The sequence below is a fragment of the Lepeophtheirus salmonis genome, chromosome Z (genome assembly GCF_016086655.4).
Source record: "Lepeophtheirus salmonis chromosome Z, UVic_Lsal_1.4, whole genome shotgun sequence".
NCBI lineage: Eukaryota > Metazoa > Arthropoda > Copepoda > Siphonostomatoida > Caligidae > Lepeophtheirus > Lepeophtheirus salmonis.
The window spans coordinates 11,939,893-11,959,293 of NC_092584.1; the positions used below are offsets into that span (position 1 = coordinate 11,939,893).

The 19,401-nt window shown below is 30.7% G+C and overlaps 1 protein-coding gene across 1 annotated transcript; it reads left to right on the top strand.

Annotated features, from left to right (window-relative positions):
* Nucleotides 1-375: 375 nt before the first annotated feature.
* Nucleotides 376-1,500, top strand: LOC121130264 (uncharacterized). The gene is made up of 2 exons (XM_040726025.2): nt 376-589; nt 664-1,500. Exons 1-2 carry the CDS (start codon nt 578-580, stop codon nt 1,393-1,395), a joined length of 744 nt encoding a protein of 247 aa, XP_040581959.1. The 5' UTR covers nt 376-577; the 3' UTR covers nt 1,396-1,500.
* Nucleotides 1,501-19,401: the final 17,901 nt, after the last annotated feature.

The following is a 19,401-nucleotide window of genomic DNA, read 5'->3' on the forward strand; positions in this document are numbered from 1 at the left end:
ATATAAGTTGACTTGTAAAACTATCTTTGTAGTAATTGAGCCAGAAACAAAAATTGTCGCAATTACCTCTGGTCTCTCTCTAAGATGATGATTAATATTGCGAGGTCATTGCATGAAGTCATATATCATATGTATTTTATTAGGGACATGAATTACATATGTTTATCTATCTATGTCGCAGAAACGAAGTGATTATGTAAAATCCTATTTCTCATTGCCAAAATACATAGGTTGTTATGGAGTCATTACTATCTGAGGTAGTACCTAAGTGGGCCACTCATTCCTCCTCTCACCCTAGCACTATAATATGAAACGAAGAAGAGCATGAGTTGTATATATTGTTGTACGTCTTCACAGTAGACGGGGAAGAATTAAAAGTGTGCGAGTAGACTAATAGAAAGAATAACCCGCAGGTTATTTGCCGGTACAATTGCATGTATATGTATGAAGGTCAGCAACAACTTTGACCGTTGTTGATTTAAAAAAAAGTAATACAGAGGTTCTTTTATAAAAGCTCTGTATCGATTCATAAACCATCATTCCTTGCTTCAACACCACTCAAGAAACACATATAAAAATGAAATCCTTGGTAAGGCATTTAAAACCATTTTTAATATCTGTGCAATCATCGAGGTTCAATAATACAACTTTACTTTATTTTAGTTGATCTCTTGTATTCTTTTGAGCTCCGCATTGTTCATCGATGCTGGTCTTGTAGTCCGCAGAAGAGCAAGAAATAGTCCTCCATTAAGCCAATATTCTTCTGGTAATAGCGGTGTAGTTGGACAAGCCTCCAACAGAAACCAAGTCACTGCTTCATTCGGCGGATCTTCATTTGGTGGATCCGTTTCTCAAACATCTCCTCTTCGCCAAGTTGCCATCATCAGTGAAACCAACAATGCTCCCGGAACCCTTGGAGACAACAGCGACTTTGACAACTCTTTCGAATCTGAAAATGGTATTAGACAAGAATCTTCTGGATCCACCGTCACAATTGGAGCCGACAACGTTGTTGTCATGAAGGGATCTTACGAATACATTGGTGATGATGGTCAAACTTACGTCGTCGACTGGATCGCTGATGAGAATGGTTTCCAACCCTCTGCCGCTCATCTCCCCAAGGAAGTCCCAATCCCCTTCCCCGAAATTGCCGAAGCCGTCGAAGCTCAAATCGCTTTTGCTGCCCAAGAAGATGCTGCTGCTGGAGGATCTAGCTTCAATGGTGGATTCCAAGGACAATCCAGTGGATTCCAAGGACAATCCAGTGGATTCCAAGGACAATCCAGTGGATTCCAAGGACAATCCAATGGATTCTCAGGACGTGGACAACAAAACTTTGCTGCCTCCAACCAAGTTCAATCTTCCGCTCCTTTGACCAGCTATGGCGGTAAATAAGTATCAAAACAAAATATCATCTTCTCCTCACTTCGGGCATTAATACCTATAACTGAGCTGACCATCAGTATTTACGCTTAAAAATCAGAACTATGTTTTTTTTTTCAAATGGTAAAAATGAAATGTAAATATGTATTTAAACATTCAATGTATTATGTATATCGAAATGTATAAATTACCTACATTATTACAAAAAAAAAGAATCTGTTTACGAGTCATTTTTTACAATTTTCTTTGAAGTTTTCTCGAGTCTTTGAGCAGCAGTCCGATTATTTTCATTTCACATGGAAATCGAGTCGTTTCTGAAGTTATAGTTACTAAAATTAAAGGGTAACTTAAATGGGAATATTAAAAACCAGTCCTTATCTCTTTCTCATCATTAGAGATGTGAACAACGTCGAAATCCTTTCAATAAGGAAGAATAATTTATAAATTACTTATATTATGTAAGTGTACTTTACATAAGTAATGGATCAACATAAAATAATCTTAACCAAAAAACAAGAAAATGAGAAAATACCAATATTTTTTTATTCATATTTTCATACAGTCCTATATGAAGATATGTTTATAAAAAATCATAATTAGGTATTTTGTATAAAATAAAAGTTATTTAAATTTAGCTGAAAAATGCAATGATGTCAAAATTACATTACCTGTTTGGATATAGACGGAGTAATTGCAATTTTTTTGGCAAACCATTAAAGCTATTATTATTTGCAATCGTCATACTTTTCATGTGTATTAGTTGGTTTGTCTATTTGAACACTAAATGGGGCATTGAATTTGAAAACATCGTCATAACAAACTTAACAACACATACTTTTTAATATTAAATAATTCATCTTACAATTGCAATTATGTCTATTGCCATTCAGTAAAACATCGACAAAAGTCGGCCACTTAATAGATAAAAGACTAAAGTTTAGCATAAATATATTCAAATATTTATTATATCAACCAAAGAGACTCAGAAGTAAAAAAATACTTAACATATCAGGGAATATGAAAACAAAATATTAATGACGAAATAATGTATTTATAACTCAAAATGTTTATAAATTTGCTGGAAGCAATGTTGCGGGGCTCTTTACAATTACTAAAAATACCTTTATTATAGCTTTTCTGTAAATTTATCGGAAGTTCATGAAAATTGAATCAACTAATAACATTTAAATCAATGATAGGTAATGTATTAAATAATATAAAATTCTCGGTGAATAACTAGTTTGAAAAAAAATCATATGGTAGAACTACTTCTTGTAAAAAAAATTTGTTGTGGCACCCTCTACGTTTTAAATATATCTACTATATATCATAAACATATTTGAGTCACTTTGTATTCAAATTCGTCCTATAAGTTAATCCGTACATTGACAATAAATTTAGTCAAAGTTTAATGCCTTAATTTGATTTCAAATACTTAGATTGGCTCCGATATATCATTTCAAATCAAATTTCTTAATTCATCATTCTTTGATTTTGATTATCTATTTTTGGACCTTTAAGTGCAATTTGCCTGGCTTTTAATAGGTTAATAAGAATAATTTGTTGAAAGAAATGAAAGATATTTTGTCAAAGAGTACAAATGTAATCCAAACTAAGTAAAATCATTTTATCTAGCTTTTGTATTGAAGGACAAAATATATTGTTTAAAAAAAAGGGTATATACCAATGATAATCTTTACTCCTTTAGTCTTCATCACTTTTACAATTAAACTACATACAAAAATTAAATAGTCCCAAATATTAATGATATTTAAGTTTTTATAAGTCTAAAGCTTTTAAGTTTAACTCCGAATCAAATCGTGAGTCTTTTCACAAGGATTTCGAGTTTAATGTGATTGATTTGCGACAAGGGTATATGTTCCCAAAACTACTAGGATGTATTTTTTAACACTAAAGAAATAATTAGTACTTTAAATCGATATGTTGGAAAGGAAGATATTAATAGGAAAAATCAATGATCAATTCATCAAGTTTATTGGGAATAAATGAAAGAGAGGAAGCAAGAATCAAGTAAAATAAATCTTTAGAATGCAAAAAGTAATTTATTATATTTGACTAATTCAACGCTGTGCTAGATATAAGAATTACAAAGGCTATGAAGCTATTCAAAATTGGAGTAGTTTACAATTAATTTTTTTTAGACCTTATCCAGCCTTGATTATAGAGCGTTTTTATGTGACGTCTGTCTGGGGTAATTAACACCCAAACATTAAAATTGACATTTAGCAACATAAATATATTTTTACATTCAGTCTTTGTTACAAATTAATCCTCTGCTTTTGATCGATTTACTTTAAATGAACATGAAATGTTCATTTTTTTACGACTGATTTATTTAAAAAAAAAACTAAGCCGTAGATACAATCATTGTAAATTTATTTAACTCAATGTAGTCTTGTTGCCTTCAATAACGGCATCAATTCTTATCCGGAATCGTGCACAGGCCTTGGAACCTAAAGCCCAATGTAAATTCTTGCATTTCAGCACAATGGAGTCAATCAGGACTAATCACTTCTCCATTATCAATTGGACTACATTCGAGCCACATAATACTGTGTTGTCTTTATATAGTGATTATTTTTCGGACCAATTTCCCATATAGTCATTCGGTAAAATGTTTTTAATCAATTATCCTAGAACATCCTGTTTTTGGAATTGGTAATCCGAAGAATGACTTTTCTTCCCCTAGACTGTTGTGATTATTGTTTACTCCTAAGTAGTAAACTTCTATTTCTAATACACTGAATTATATTAAAAACGACATTGAACATTCATGTAAGCTCATAAAAGCCAGAGAGTAATACTGAGGATTTGTTACGGAGTTGTAATTGCAATTCCTTGTTTGACTCAGTGGAAAAATAAGGGATTGACATGGAAGTAATTTTGACCAACGTCCTTTTTGAATTCTTTCTCCCCTCCTCCCTTGTCACAGCTGATTGTAGCTGCTCTAATGAAATATCACGATAGCTTCTTAATTTGTTTTGTAAGCCTTGTTGGGGTATTGTTGTTTAACATACCCAAAATACACGTGATTTTCATCACTACTCATTTTGATCATTGAGGTAAATATATAATGAGAACAATGGCTGGGACGGTACACTAAACCCTCGGTTCACTAAGAACCACGGTACACCCTTCATGGTACACAGTTCGGTACGGTATTTTTCGAAATGTTTTATTTTTATACAGTTACTGTAGTTTTTCTAGTTTTTTACGATAATTTATTATCTAGACAAATATACTTAACTTCTTTAAAGAAGCATAGCTTGATATAAAATATACCTGTGTTATATACTACTATTATTTATGAATTTATATATATATACTTTTTTTGAGTTTGTCTATATTTTCCTGTAATAAACAAGACCAATTAGCAGTCAAAATATCGCCAACTGCCGTACATGTAGTTACGAGGAAAATTTATTTAAACTATTCCTCCACCATACCACTGGGTTTTTTGTCAACTGAGATGCATTTGTTCAATTTGTAATCCATTATGTCTTTTTTATATAAATAAATTATTTCTTAAATAATAGGATGCTTATGTTTTAAAATATTACCTCACTGTCTAAATCTATTAATAATATTAAAAAAATATCCAAAATTTTGTAACATTAAAATATGTAATATTATCGTCATACCGCATCGAAGGTAAAAACATACTACATATAACAGAACCATGGTACAACCTATTTATGTACCATCCCTAATAAGAACGCATATAAAATATTGAGTGAAACGTTGACAATTTATTTCAGGATTTCTTACTCACTCAGAAATTAATGAAGTATTATTTGAAAATAAATGTAAAACAGAAAATGTAAGTAAAGTTTTGCTTTTTATAAAGTCTTTTTAATTTCAGATTAAATTCTAGTAGAACTTGACGAGATAATTACAAATCTATAATTAGTTTGTTTGTATCAAATCGTGTTTTAGCAAATTTTCTATTTCAAGTGTAAGAATATTGTTACATTTTTTATAAGTTTAAGCCAACTTTTGTAAATGAAAAAAATCATGATTTTTAATTTCCAATATGATTTGTTCAATATTTGCAGTAATATGAGATAAATGTTCATAAAAATTTTCTTCCGAAGGGGTTATGGGATATCTTGTAGGCTTAGGAGTAAAAAAGACGCATACAAAAGGAAACATGCAGATGGAATATCCTCCTGTGTCTTTTTATTTCATTTACCTTAGGGCGTACAAAATATACATTGCTTTTGTAAGAGAAGTATTCATTGTTTGCCTGTCTGTCCCCGCTAAAAAATGTTAAAAAGTATTCATTCCGAAGCTTACACCCAAAAGAGTAATCTATAACCGAAAGAAAGTCTCTATATATTATATTTAAAATAGGACATTCCTAGAAGGAATGATTGATAGTCTCCAGGAAACAGCACATTTATAATATTTAGTTCCAACTTCCGGGTACCGGATAATTTACAATTAGTAAACCATTTTTCTGCAGAAGTTCCATATTCAATATAACCGGTTTTTTTTTGACAAACCCGTATCCCATTTATGGGAAAAAATGTCTACTTCATGTAAAGATGAGTCAAGTCTTAGACTGTATTAATCTTCATACTCCAGTTCCTTTAATTTTTCCTCATCAAGGATCTTTTGACATTTTACTTTTGAAATTATTTTTTCGGAAACAAATAAATTATTATATATTTCATCTACAATCTCAATAACTACTGATTCATGTAATTTATCATCCTCGAAACATGTCTTTATTTCCTTGTCTATAGTTTTTATTTAAAAATATGTAGCTATCAACTGATGCATATACATTCCTTTGTTTTTGTATCGAAAAGTAATTTTGGGTAACGTTCATCGATTCTACAGGTATTGCAGGTATGTTAACAAAAAATCCTAATTTAGTAGTTTTATAAAATAACTATAATTAAATTATATAATAAAATGTAATTGTAATTTTCTTTGGTAAAAAAAACAACCTTATATAACCCACAATCGTCAGACTTTTCATGAGTATTTTTTTGTTTAGTCTATTTAAATATTAAAAGGGGGATCCAATTTGAGAACATCACTAAATAGTTTATCTTTAATTGTAATTATGTCATTTGACATTAAGTATAGCATAATTAAATTTGGCCACATAATAGATAAAAGACTATAGTTTACCTCAAATATATTCAAATAACCCTCAAATTAACAAGAGAGTCTCAAAAGTCGAAAAATATGAGCCATGTGTGACTAAATAATAAAACATTCATTGAATCACGAACTTAAAAAACAAATGGTAGAGCTACTTATTCTGACTGTGATTTTTTTTGTGTAGTGGCCAATTTTACTTTTTTTACATACTTACATATTACGTTTCAAATATACTTTTAGCTCTAAATTATTGATTTTACTGTAACAGTACTCTTGTTCTGGATGCAAAATAATCATAATTGGTCTCTACAAGAATAAATATTTATATTCCTTTGGGGGTTTCTAATGATTATATATATTTTTCTTTTTTTTATTTCAAATAAAAATTATTTAAGGTAACTTGGTCAAAATGACCCGTTTGTCAATTTTTGTAAATTTTCAGCAAAAATGATTTATTTTCCTAAGGTCTATTAAGGAAAATTAAATCAATTTTAAGTTTGAAAAATATAAATAAGAGATATTTTTCGTTAGTTAAAGTTGAAAACGGGTCATTTGACTTTTTAAAACAATAAACTACAGACTCTCACATAACCTGGCAGATAATTTATATTGTTTAGTTGGGTCATATACTATTGGTTGACCTAGAATTAGCTCATTTTAAGCTGTTGGCAAATTACAACAGTTATTGAATATTAGTTCTACATACCCATGCAGATAAATTTAGACCAAGTTAATGACCGTCAAGAGTAGCAACAGTGATATCTAAAAGTATTTTTTTGTAATCTGGGGAGGATCTGTAGGGTGTATTTATAACTTTTCGATGAAAAAAAAAAGCAAAATTCCACTTCATGAGAATGGAGCACTAAAAAAGATCCCCTGTGATCAAACTTCTTTGCGCAGGACACTCTGTCCCTGACATCATCAGCCTCCTGATGTACCCAAAATGCACAGTATACACCATCATCCAGAGGTACAAACAACAAAAAAAAAAAAAAAGAAGGTATGTCCTGCAGGTCCAAACACAGTTCCAAGAGTAACAGAAAGGGGACACCCAGGTTCCAGGCTGGGTTCAAGGAGACTATCAAAGCTTACCCATGCAAATCCATGTCCATCCTTATCAAAAACCACTCCATGTACTGCGATACCATCTCCTGGGCCATCAATGAGGCACTTAGGGTAAAAGAGCTACGCCCTTAGGGTGAAAACCCTGTTAGCAGATACTATGAAGTTGACAAAAAATGCAATGTTTCACCAATTTATTTATGTTTTTTTTCTGAGGACAGATTGATAGGTACAATAAAGTTAACTGCTTTAGTTACATTAGGGATTCATAGGAGTTCTATCGAAATTGTTCGCTCTGAATCTTTATTTGTTTCTGTAAGGAAATCAATTCTCCATTTTGAATATATTTTCTACATACTACGAATATAATAAAGATATGTCTACTCTAATATGTTGTATTTGAAAACAGAGTCCTGGAATGTGGAAATGAAGGAGTAGTTACATATTTCAATATTGATAAAATGGTATTCAATAAATATAAAACATTTATCAATTTGTTATTTATGTAACTTTATCACACACACAAAAAAAAAAAAAGTCTTTTGATAATAATCTTATCTTTTCAAAATATTTTAATTCAGATCAATAAAAAATAAAAATATTATATTTCAAAACTATTTACTTGAAGCTCAATTAATGGCATATTAGAGTAATTTTTCAACTTTTTTTTTTGCTGGAAGTTAAAGAATAAATTGAAAAATTTTACAAAAAATGAGTAAGGAATTTGTTTTAATTATAAGGCAATTTCTAAAAATAATAATTTTTATTGATCATTTGTTTGTTTTGCAAACTTCACTTAAATTAGCCAAAATGGAATGTTCATATAAAGGAGTGATAAATTATTATGTTATAAGTTTCTTAAATCAAAAAAAGGTTTTAAACTAATAATCCAAATAATTCACTCAAATATGTTTATAAAACATTTTATCTATGAAGTAAAAAAATCAATTCGGATATTCTCCTTGAATTCTGTTCAAAATTGTTTTTATGTAGACGCACCACAATTTTTTTTAAAAGTTTCTTTATTAATCAGTTATGTGTTTGTAACTAAAAAAATTAAATATTAAAGCATAAGCAATTAGTACCAAAACAAATTACCTGAGTTTTCTGGGTTATGTACAAGTCGAGAAGATGGAACTTAAATGTGATCGACAAATTTCCATTCGCCCACTTCAAGGAGTTAGGCGTCTCCCATATCACCGTCTACACCGTCAGTAATTCCGAAACGTTGGAAAGGAGGAATTGTTCTGTCAAAAAGGCCAAACTGAATCCAGAGGATTTAAAGAAAACACCCAGGCCAATCCCCTTAAGTACATCAGGGCTCATGCAAGAGATCCCGGGGTTTTTGCCTGATTATTCAAAGAGCTATCAAAAAAGTGTTTGAAAAGGGCCTTGTGAGAGTGAATAGGCCACTTTTGACAGCAGCAATAAGAAAAACCTATCTTCTCCGTTGCAATACTCTCGTGAATGAGTCTTTTTAGTTCTTTTGAACAATTTTGGCCCCATCAGCCTGGGTGCTTTTTGAGAAGAAGGTATGCAGTGTTCGTCATCCAAACATCAAGGCCCTCAAAGCCACTTTCAGCCAGCACTGGGACACCAAGGGAGAAAACTATATCTGAAGGAGGTTCCAGGCCTTCTGACACCGCCTGGAAGCCATCATTGCCGTAAAGGGCGGATATATTAATGATAGAGAGCTGAGACACACATCTATTCATAGTATTCATTTTGTTGAAATTCTATTGTTAATTAATAAATTACATCTTGTTGAAGTTTAAAATTAAACGTGTTCAGATTTTAATGGACCACTTGGTATTAACTTTCTGCTACTTTAGGAGACTCAAAAATCATTGTTATATCTTGTGTTAATATCAAATTTTTGGCCACTTTCTATGTAAATTTTTAATACATTATATACTTCTGTATCCCATTTTTTGGGAGGAGCACCTCCATATTTTCTGAGTGATCATCAATTTCTAAAATTAATTAATTATTGACGTTTCAAAGAATATTTCCTTTGTGTTCTAATATTTACCTACTCCAATCATTGATATGTATATGCGAGACGGAAAAAAAACTTGGATATGTCTTTTTTAGTTATGAAATATGTCTTGATTGGTGACAAGTTATTAATTTAGAAATACACAATACTAAAAATTAATAGTCTTTCCTTTTGATATCATTTTAAAAACAAACTAATAGTAGTCCCAATATCCTTCGATGACACTATTTTGTACCACTTGAAAACAGGGCTGCGGAGTAGGAGTCGGCGCTTTTTGGGTTAGAGCGGGAGTCGTAAAATTTATACGGAGTCAGGCACAAAAATTACTGTAATGTATCTAAATAAAACTTATTTGTAATCTACATTTAATGTTGGTAAAGTTTGTTTTTTCTTTAATGGTTATAATTTATAGGTACATAATACTATTAATTTATTTCAAATAACAATTCACTCATTTATAGGTTTACTTCCAGAATTTCCATCGTGCTCTATAGACTAACCGATCACAATTCCCAAACATCTCTAAAGTTTAAACGATTATATTGGTTAGAGCACAGCCACTAGCCATGTTAGTTCATTACATAGTCTTGTGAATAGTCAATGTCATCAGTCTAAAAAGGTTCGTCAGAGTGAGAGGTTGTATGTATTGTCGTGCCGCGGCTACGAGTGCCTAAATTATGTACTCATAGATATACTATGAATAAATAGATTTTAATCCATTTCATTCCTTGTTCATCTTGATAAATATCTTATGTTCCAAATATTTTCTTTAGACAATTATTTACGAAATGCAGCAAATAACTAGATAAAGTGATAAAATAAATCCATATTTATAGTCTATAAACTCAAATGACTCATAATTTATCATATACGATATAAAATAAATTATTAAAAAATTGGAATCGGAGTCTTAACATTCGAAATACTGCATTCAGAGTCGGGCATTTTACTTACCAATTCTGCAGCCCTCCTTGAAACATTACACCTTTAACTCTCTGATGAATGAGTTGGTTTCTCAAATTCACTTGAGTTATTTCTATTGTTTATTTTTTTTTCAAAATAAATCAGCTAATCAAATGGATCAAAGGAACTAGATAGCAATTTCATATTTGCTTACTCACTTTGACACATCTCCAATCCAAAACTATTATTTTATATTTATTAGTGAATACGTATGTTTATATTTTAATGAGATATTGTTCATGTCTAGATTATCAATAGTATCATTTTTAACTAATAAAAGAAGGAAAATATACATCAACAGCTGACAAAAAAATACGAAAGTTAAAGTTTTTCTTTTATTTTCTCAGTCCATTGATTTTATGACATTTTTTTACACTATGAAAATGCGAATCCAAATTTTTTCTAAATGTCATGAACTTTGATTTATTATGCCTAAACATATTTCATTTATATTTATATGTATTTTTCTTAAATAAAAATCTACTCGCTCAAACAATTCTCAACTAAGAACTACATATCACAAATGGCTGAAATTTTGGATAGTGTTATTGAATTTTAAAAACAATATGTTCAAAATATATTCTTTATTTTTGTATTTTGTTTGGTGATGGCATCTTTAATCAGGGCTCCAGCTACTAAAATATAGTTATTTATTGATGATTCTAATATAAGAAATGTCTAAAAAAGTCCTTTTTTTATAGGCATTGAATTCATTGAAATTATATGTAGATACATATCTATATATCCGTATGTATGTTCTAAAATATCCATCATTATTATCTAAAAAAACTAAAGAACACTTTTACAAAGATTATTTAATTTATCAGGTGAAACTTTTTTACAAAATCATTTCAATTGATTTTTTGTTGTTGCTGACAAATTTTCATTTTAATACAAATAATAATAAATAAAGTATTTTATATATTTTACTCAGAGTTACCCAAATAAATTTTTTATGGACGAATGCCTACAAATGTTGGAATGATAATAAAAAAAATCTAGATCAAGAGGTCGTGTAATTTTTTTAGCGATTCCCCAAAAGAACTTGAAGTAAAATTAATTTACCCTAAAAGTACTGCAAGGGGCAACTCAGGAATATGTTATTATTATTTTTTTTTTTTTGAGGGTAGTGCTGATTTTTAATTATTTTTTTTGGAAAAAGTTTCAAAAATCCATGACTATTCATACAAAAAAAGTTTGAAAAAAAAGTCAGAAAATCTATAGTTATACAAAGGAAATACATTTTTTGGGAAAAATATACGAAAAGTTAAATTTTTAAAGAAAAATTTTCAAATAATAAATTTTTGAAGAAAAATTTTCGAATAATACATTTTTTTCCGAAAAACTTCAAAAATTTACAAATTTTTCAAAAAAGTAATTTTTTTGGAAAATTTTTTCAAAAATTAGATTTTAATATTAAAGTTTTAATTTTTTTTGGGGGGAGGGGCACTACATCCCCTACAGTAAAAATTGAAACACAGATTGATGAATCTGAATGTTCCATCGAAAAATCCATCAAATCAGTAATAATTCCTACGGAGCCATTCAATTAAAACTAATCTTTCCTGGTATAATGTTTTGTAATCACTACGAGGTTTTGTGGCGATTCATATATCTAGTTGCTAAGATATTATTGACTTAAAAGAAATTTCATTTAGAAAAATGGTGAAGAATATAAATCCACATAAGTGGTAGGATTTTTTTTACTACGCAAACATAATTTATCCTTACAATAGAGATAAATTCTCTACGAGTGGTAAAACTATCTCCCATCTGTATGTAAAATACTTTTCATACTCTTCACATAAGAACACATAAAAGATATAAGATTGGGGACAATCAAACATCTCCGATAGAAAGTAAAGATCATGTCATCAATCCCACCATTGATATCTCCCGAAAAACTGCATGGACGGAATCGGTCACGCTCCCCAAAAACGACCTTCAAAGTCCTACCACGTCTACCCAATTCCCCATGACGAAGTAATTGGTTCTCGTCAAAAATAATCTCCAGCCTGTGATTAAAAAAAATCGATGACAATGGTAATTATTTTGTACTTGATCTGAGTATCTTAAAGAGCAAACTAAGCCTTTATTCAGTTTACAGCCCATTCGGGATAAAACAGAATATTAATTGATGTGTTAGATAATAAAAATATGTTTATTATTATAGGAGGGGACTTAAACAATACTAGGAAGCCAAATCGTGATGCTGTAGAATATGAACGTTCCAACAACAGTATAAATATTGATGCATTAGGAAAAAATCATATCAGAAACCTCACATGTTGATATTGGTCTGCTCCATCAACCAAAGAGCCTTATAATGACGTTTCATAGTAATGGGTTGCATGGAGCACTGGATTACATCCCAATTACCAAGAAACTTTTTACACTTTTATTGGAATTCTCCACACTCCCACGACTAATATCAGGTCACTCATTAACTTTTGCAAGATTCAGAACGCCTCCATCAAGTCATTGTTTTTTTAGCAAATTTAATGTATCTCACCTTGAATGTCCAAAGACCTGCAAAAAGGTAGAAATAGTAATAAACGAAATAATTCATACAATGAAATATAACAGATTATACTTAAATAAAATATCAAGTAATAAGGAATGTCTTCTTTAAATTCCCTTTTGTCGGTTCCACTGTTGGGAGAAAATGAGCCTGTAAATTTTAATGACATCTTCAAAAGTAGAGATGAGCTAATGCACCATTTAGGAATGGTCTCTTTATAACAAATAAACTGACTCCTATGCATATCTCCTTTCATTTTTGTAAGTACCCACCGCATCATTTCCATGCAACATTATAAAAACAACAACTTTGAAACCTGAACAGAATAGATACGGGGATCGATAGTGGGATGGAGATCGGTCATAATAAATCCACCGATTTAAGAGAAAAATAGCTATGACAACGTTTCACTACATCAAAGCTCTTCAACGACAGGTAAAAGAAAAAAATGAAACTGAGAGGCTCTGTTCTTTTGTCAAGGATCGCACGGGGGCCCCTTTCCCATATTTTTTATGAATTTAGTAGAGTGATACATGTAAAGGAAATTGTGGAACAGAAGATTAGGGATGCACTCGGAACTCGTGTATATAATATTATATTTAAAGAGAAGAAAGGAGGGGAAATAATCATATTACGCAACCTCAACCTTTCATCCGATTCATATATTGAATGTTAGTGATTGTTTATATTTATATAATATGCTCTTCTTATGCGTTTTTAAGCATATGACAAAAAATTTATGAACTCTTATGTTTTGAATATAACATTGAATTGTACATATTAGTGATCTGGTTGACTGTGAGACAACTGGAGTAATATATTGTATTACTTGCTCAAAAGCCCAACTAAGGAGCCCAATTCGTAGGCTAAATAGGAAGAAGATTAAGAAACAGGATGAGAGAACATATAGATTACATCAAGGGAGGAGAAAAAGTTACTGGACTACATTGCACCAAGATACATTATATAAAAGTATAAATAATTGAAAAAGTGATCCCAAATACAGAAGTGATGAGATTAACCGGAGAGTGGATTCGGAAATTTAGTACAAGAGAGAAGGGCTGAATAGGAAATCGTGAGGAAACTACGTCCATTACTGTTTCCCAGCTTTATTCTTGAATTAAAATAATTAAATGTTTTTAGGCAAAAATCAAAATTCCTTGTATGACAGATTGTTTGTTTATTTTTATCTTTATAATAATTATTATATGAACGATTGAACAGGCTCCCAAGAAAAAAGTGAAATATAATTTTGTACCGTGAAAAAATTCTATTTTTTTCTCCCAAATCCACCAATTTACTCATCAAGGGGGTCAGCAGTCTATAATTGGGTATTTTTTGCATTTTTGGAAAAAAATCCACAGCTATTCACAATTTATTCAATTTTTTGGAAAAAAATTTAAAAAAAAATTGAGATTTTAAACTTTTTGAAATTTTTTTTCAAAAATCCAAAGATATTTAACAAAATTTAAATTTTTTAGTAAAAAGTAAAAATTCCTAAATTTTGGTTGGGGCTACAGCCCTTCCAGCCGACGTACCTGCTTATACAAGTTACAACTTGCAAACGACATATATAGAAAATCTTTGTATTTATAAAAAAAAATACAAAGATTTATATTATCAAGGTTGGGATATCTTTATTCCTAAAAATAAATGTGCATCAAACATAAAATTATTCAATTCACGCTTCTTTTGTCAAACCATGGTAGATATAGGTATATAATATTTACTATTATTTGACTAAACCATACCTACATAAAATTTACACTAAATAACTATGTATCCAGATGAAAGTAATTTGATAATGATCCCAAATCCACGTGTATATATTTTATATCTAGGATACCCTTGATATCATCCTTCCAAATGACACTAAGATGTTTACCTTTATGAGCATTACATTATTCACTATAAAAACAAATATTCTATTGGATAAATTGGTGGGATCTAATTAGTGTAGCCTTATGCAGGTTTGTGAGCGATCAGGGAAAAATTTGCGATCAGAAATTCACTGCGATATAACGATCAGGGTTATTTGCAATCAGTGATCCGATCAATTTAATTGAAATCATATTCAAATATGCAATTTCTTTAAACATATAACAAAACCTATATATTATATATATGTAGGTACCAGAATAACCCCTTCTCCCTCTCCTCAGTTATTGCAGCGTCAAAAAATTATAAATATCGGCCGAAATCAGTTCCCACGACATATTTAAGGATCGAGACCAAGTCAAGACTGAAGTTATAAATTTTGAGACGAAAATCAAGACCAAGCCTAGTACTTTTAGTTCGAGAAAAATAGCGAAGCCGCGTGGATTGCATCTAACCAAGACCAAGGCTTTTATGTCACCAAAACCATGAACAAGCAGTCTTGATAGTAGTCTCAACACAAAGATCCGTCTCCAGTATCTCTGCACTATTACATGATATTTAATTGCAAATAAATTGATCGGATCGGATTTTATTGGGAGTATTTCTGTTGCTATATAGGGATATAAGGATCAGGGCCGATTGTAATATTGCGATCAGCAATATACATAATATCGCCATATTGCAATTGAACGCCGATCGGCAAAAACTCAATCAACAAACCTCGTGCTACGTCCACCGGAATCGAGTCGATAAATTAGAAAAAAAAAAAAAATCAATTAATTACACCTGCCCTGTACTGCCCATACATTCAGTTTTTTACTGACAATTTTGGAGACTTTGTAGTTTGAGGAGTCTTAGAGAAAAATGTATGCGCACCTCTCATCAAAAATGGACTCTCTCCGAGCAGCCATGGACACGGCATTCGTAATTAAGTCATGTTTTGACATCCTGATTTTTCTCCGTGATAAAACAAAATCCCAAGAATTTTGGCAATCATTTTGTGTGCTCCTGCGCTAATGTGTATTCAATTAGGGACATATTTAAGCTATCTGAATCAAATTGAAGGCTCACAGTCCAAAGTTTGGGTTGAGTGCAATTTGTGTGATTTTTGACCTGCATCAATGAGTCCCCCATCATCATCAGATCTGAATCCATTGGAAACAGCAGGCTTCCACCATTGAAGCCTTGGACATAATGGATGAGGGGGATAGATCAGAAAGACTTGCTCTTTCTTTAACACCCATTCCAAGGCTGGTGGGCAGCTGATGGGAATCACATTGAATAAATTATAGTTTAATTAATCTCTTTTTATTCTTGAGATATATGATCAAATATTGTTGAACGAATATTTTTATAGATTTGATTACCCACACTGTAGATTTGAGGTTTTATATACTAAAGATAAGATTTAAGGTATGTATATATCTAGAAAAATACATAAATGATGAGGAACGAAATATATATGAAGAAGTAAAAACTGGAAGTGTGGACTGAAGAGTAGAAAAAAGTCATTTTATTTCACCTGTTAAGTTGATATATATTGAAAATGGAGTAACAAGGTCACTTTAATATATTTTCACTTCCTCCTTCTATAAATATCTGCAATGATCCTGTTTTTTTTTCCCCTCTCGTTTTTTCTGTTTTGAGATTATTAATGTCAAAATTTAACAACATAAAAACATCACTTGCATACAAAGGTCATGTGAAACCGTCAATTAGAGGAACCATTACTATGACCATGGTAAATGATACAGTTGGTAACAAAAAAAAGCTCACTAACAAAAAAAGACACACACATTAACTATTTAGTTACCAAAGAAGGAATGAAAAAGAATTATGTTCATAATATGGCTGGCTTTGATCCATTTAGCCTTTTTCTGTTCTTTTGTCTGTTCGTCGTTCATTCGTTCATTTTTCCGTCCATTCGTTCATTTTTGAACTCCGAAAAAAAACAAAAAAAAACATGAATAGTAAAGTTTTTGGGAACTATACAAACCAATGTTCCCACGACATGGTAACAAATCCAGTAAATTCCGAGCTTGTGAATATCCGTGAACTCTGCATTAGTCAGAATTATTAAGTGTCGATGAACTTAGCTTCAAATTGTAGACATGCACTTCCGTTTCTTTACATTAACATGATGTGCTGGACTTTAGCTAGATATGCTTTTTGCCAAATCTCATATAAAGTCCTATTCATTATTTATTAATTTTTAAATATATGGCCCGTCAAAACAAAAGCAAGCTAGAATGAATTTTCTCAAAATTGAGTGGGGATTGTATCAACATTCATGGACAAATTATGGCCCATTCCTACAAACAAATTATTTCTATTAACCCTTGGGTTGTGCCACAAACTGTACTTAAAGTACCCTAAAATGATGGACTTAATAAATTGATATTTAAATCAATATTTCAAATCCAAATATTAAATTGATACAATGACTTGATAAATTGATAGATTTTATTTGAAGAATTAAATAAAATAGCGGCTCTATACTAAAGTTGGTATTTTGAATCATCCTACGAATTTGAATACAACACTCTAACTGAATCAAAAAATGTCTCTCAAATATTGGGCTGTGTGTTGAAGTACGCCGTAAAAAAATCAATTGGTTTTTTTTTTTATTTTCTTTATTTTTGTTCAAGATTGTTTGTATATTGATGCACCAAATATTTCCTTCCCTTTCCTTTTTTTAAATGAAACACTGACCTTTAATTAAACACGTTCGTCAAAATGTGCCCTCGACCATCAGAGACACATAGAAACTGTGCTTCATTTTAATATATTTAGAGAGTATAAATAATTATAGATGGAACCCTTGTTATATATTTTCTTAAAAAAATATATAAACTTGTATTCTGGGATCTATGAAGGTGAGGGTCCTCTTCATAATGAGTCAAAGTGGGTTTACAATTCGACATAAGAAGAAACGTGCATAAAAAACATAGTCACGTCAATTTGAATCTTGAAGCTAAGGGAACGCTTGAACACTTTTTCCTTTTCTTTTTCATGCATATACATGCACTGTGATCTACTCTCCCAATTTTTTCCAATGCCACGGTATTGTAGTCAATATTATGTACAAATATCACAATTTGTTGATAACTTTTTTCTTAATTGAATTATTCATCACTTATTATCATGCTTGATATCAAGAAAATTTTAAAATATTATCAACTCTCTTCTAACCTTTCATCTGGTGTTATAGGACTACTTGATGAGCTGAAAAATACCCTTCGAGAAATAAGAGTCCTTACTTGTAAAATAGAAATTTTCAAATCTAGTATTTTGTATTTAATCAAATATTGAATCCTGTATTTGAATTAATATACCAATGAGAGAAGAGACTCAAAACGATATTTTGCATCGTATAATGCCATAAATGAAGCTCAGGATCTGACATTCTTGTTTCATAGAGAAGATAACTAAATTATCCCTGCGCTCTGTCACTTTGGAAGATGGATATAACTCAGAGACTCATCCTTCACATACCACGTCTAGAAATTACCTTTTATGCCAAAAGAAGCATATACACCCTACCTCTATCCGCGTTCCTTCTAGAAGAGCATTGATAATATTGTAAACAGATTTTTATATCAAACATGATAATATGATATGATGTGATGAAGGATTTCAATTGAAAAAAAAAATTGATCACCAATTTGTGTAGTTTTATTCATAGTATTAAACAATTTTTTGTTTTATTTTTTATTAATTAATCAACATCCATTAACATTTTCATGTAGGGATTGTGTCAAAACATTAGGAGGTGTGACAAAAACGGATTCCATGCTGTTAAAAAAGGTTATATGGGGTTAGGTAATGGTTATTATTATAGGTAGAAAAAATGTTAGTTATATTATATAAATAAATATACAATAGAAAATATGACTAAATTGATTGGTATATGTTGTTGCATTTTTGACTTTCATGCCATGATGATAAAATATACTTCAGTTAAGATTTTATTAGAACAAAAGGGGGGAGGGGATATTTGGGATATAGTGTATGAGCTATAAAAACAGGAGAGTATAATAAGGTCACTACTCTATGTATAAAAACCTTCTAGAGTCAAGTTCCTTCACGGTTTCTAGGAAGACTGTACGGCAAAATATTTTCTTTAGAAAATTCTCATTTGCAAAAAATTGACTACGAATATACTTTACATATATGTAGAGATTCATTTACAGGTTGGACTGACCCATTTAAGAAGACGTAGATAGTTTTAATATCTACAAATATGTTTATCCCATCTTCAGGACTCACAAAGATAAGAGCTTAAAATTTGACGAGTAGTATGACTACGACTACAAAAATACTATTATATCTCAGTGTTTTTGAAATAATCATAAAAACAGATCCACGGCTGTGAAACGTGCATTGTAAAAACGTACTGGGAAATAAAGAGATATCATTAATCGTTCTGACAAAGACGGTGTTGGTTTTTAATCTTCCT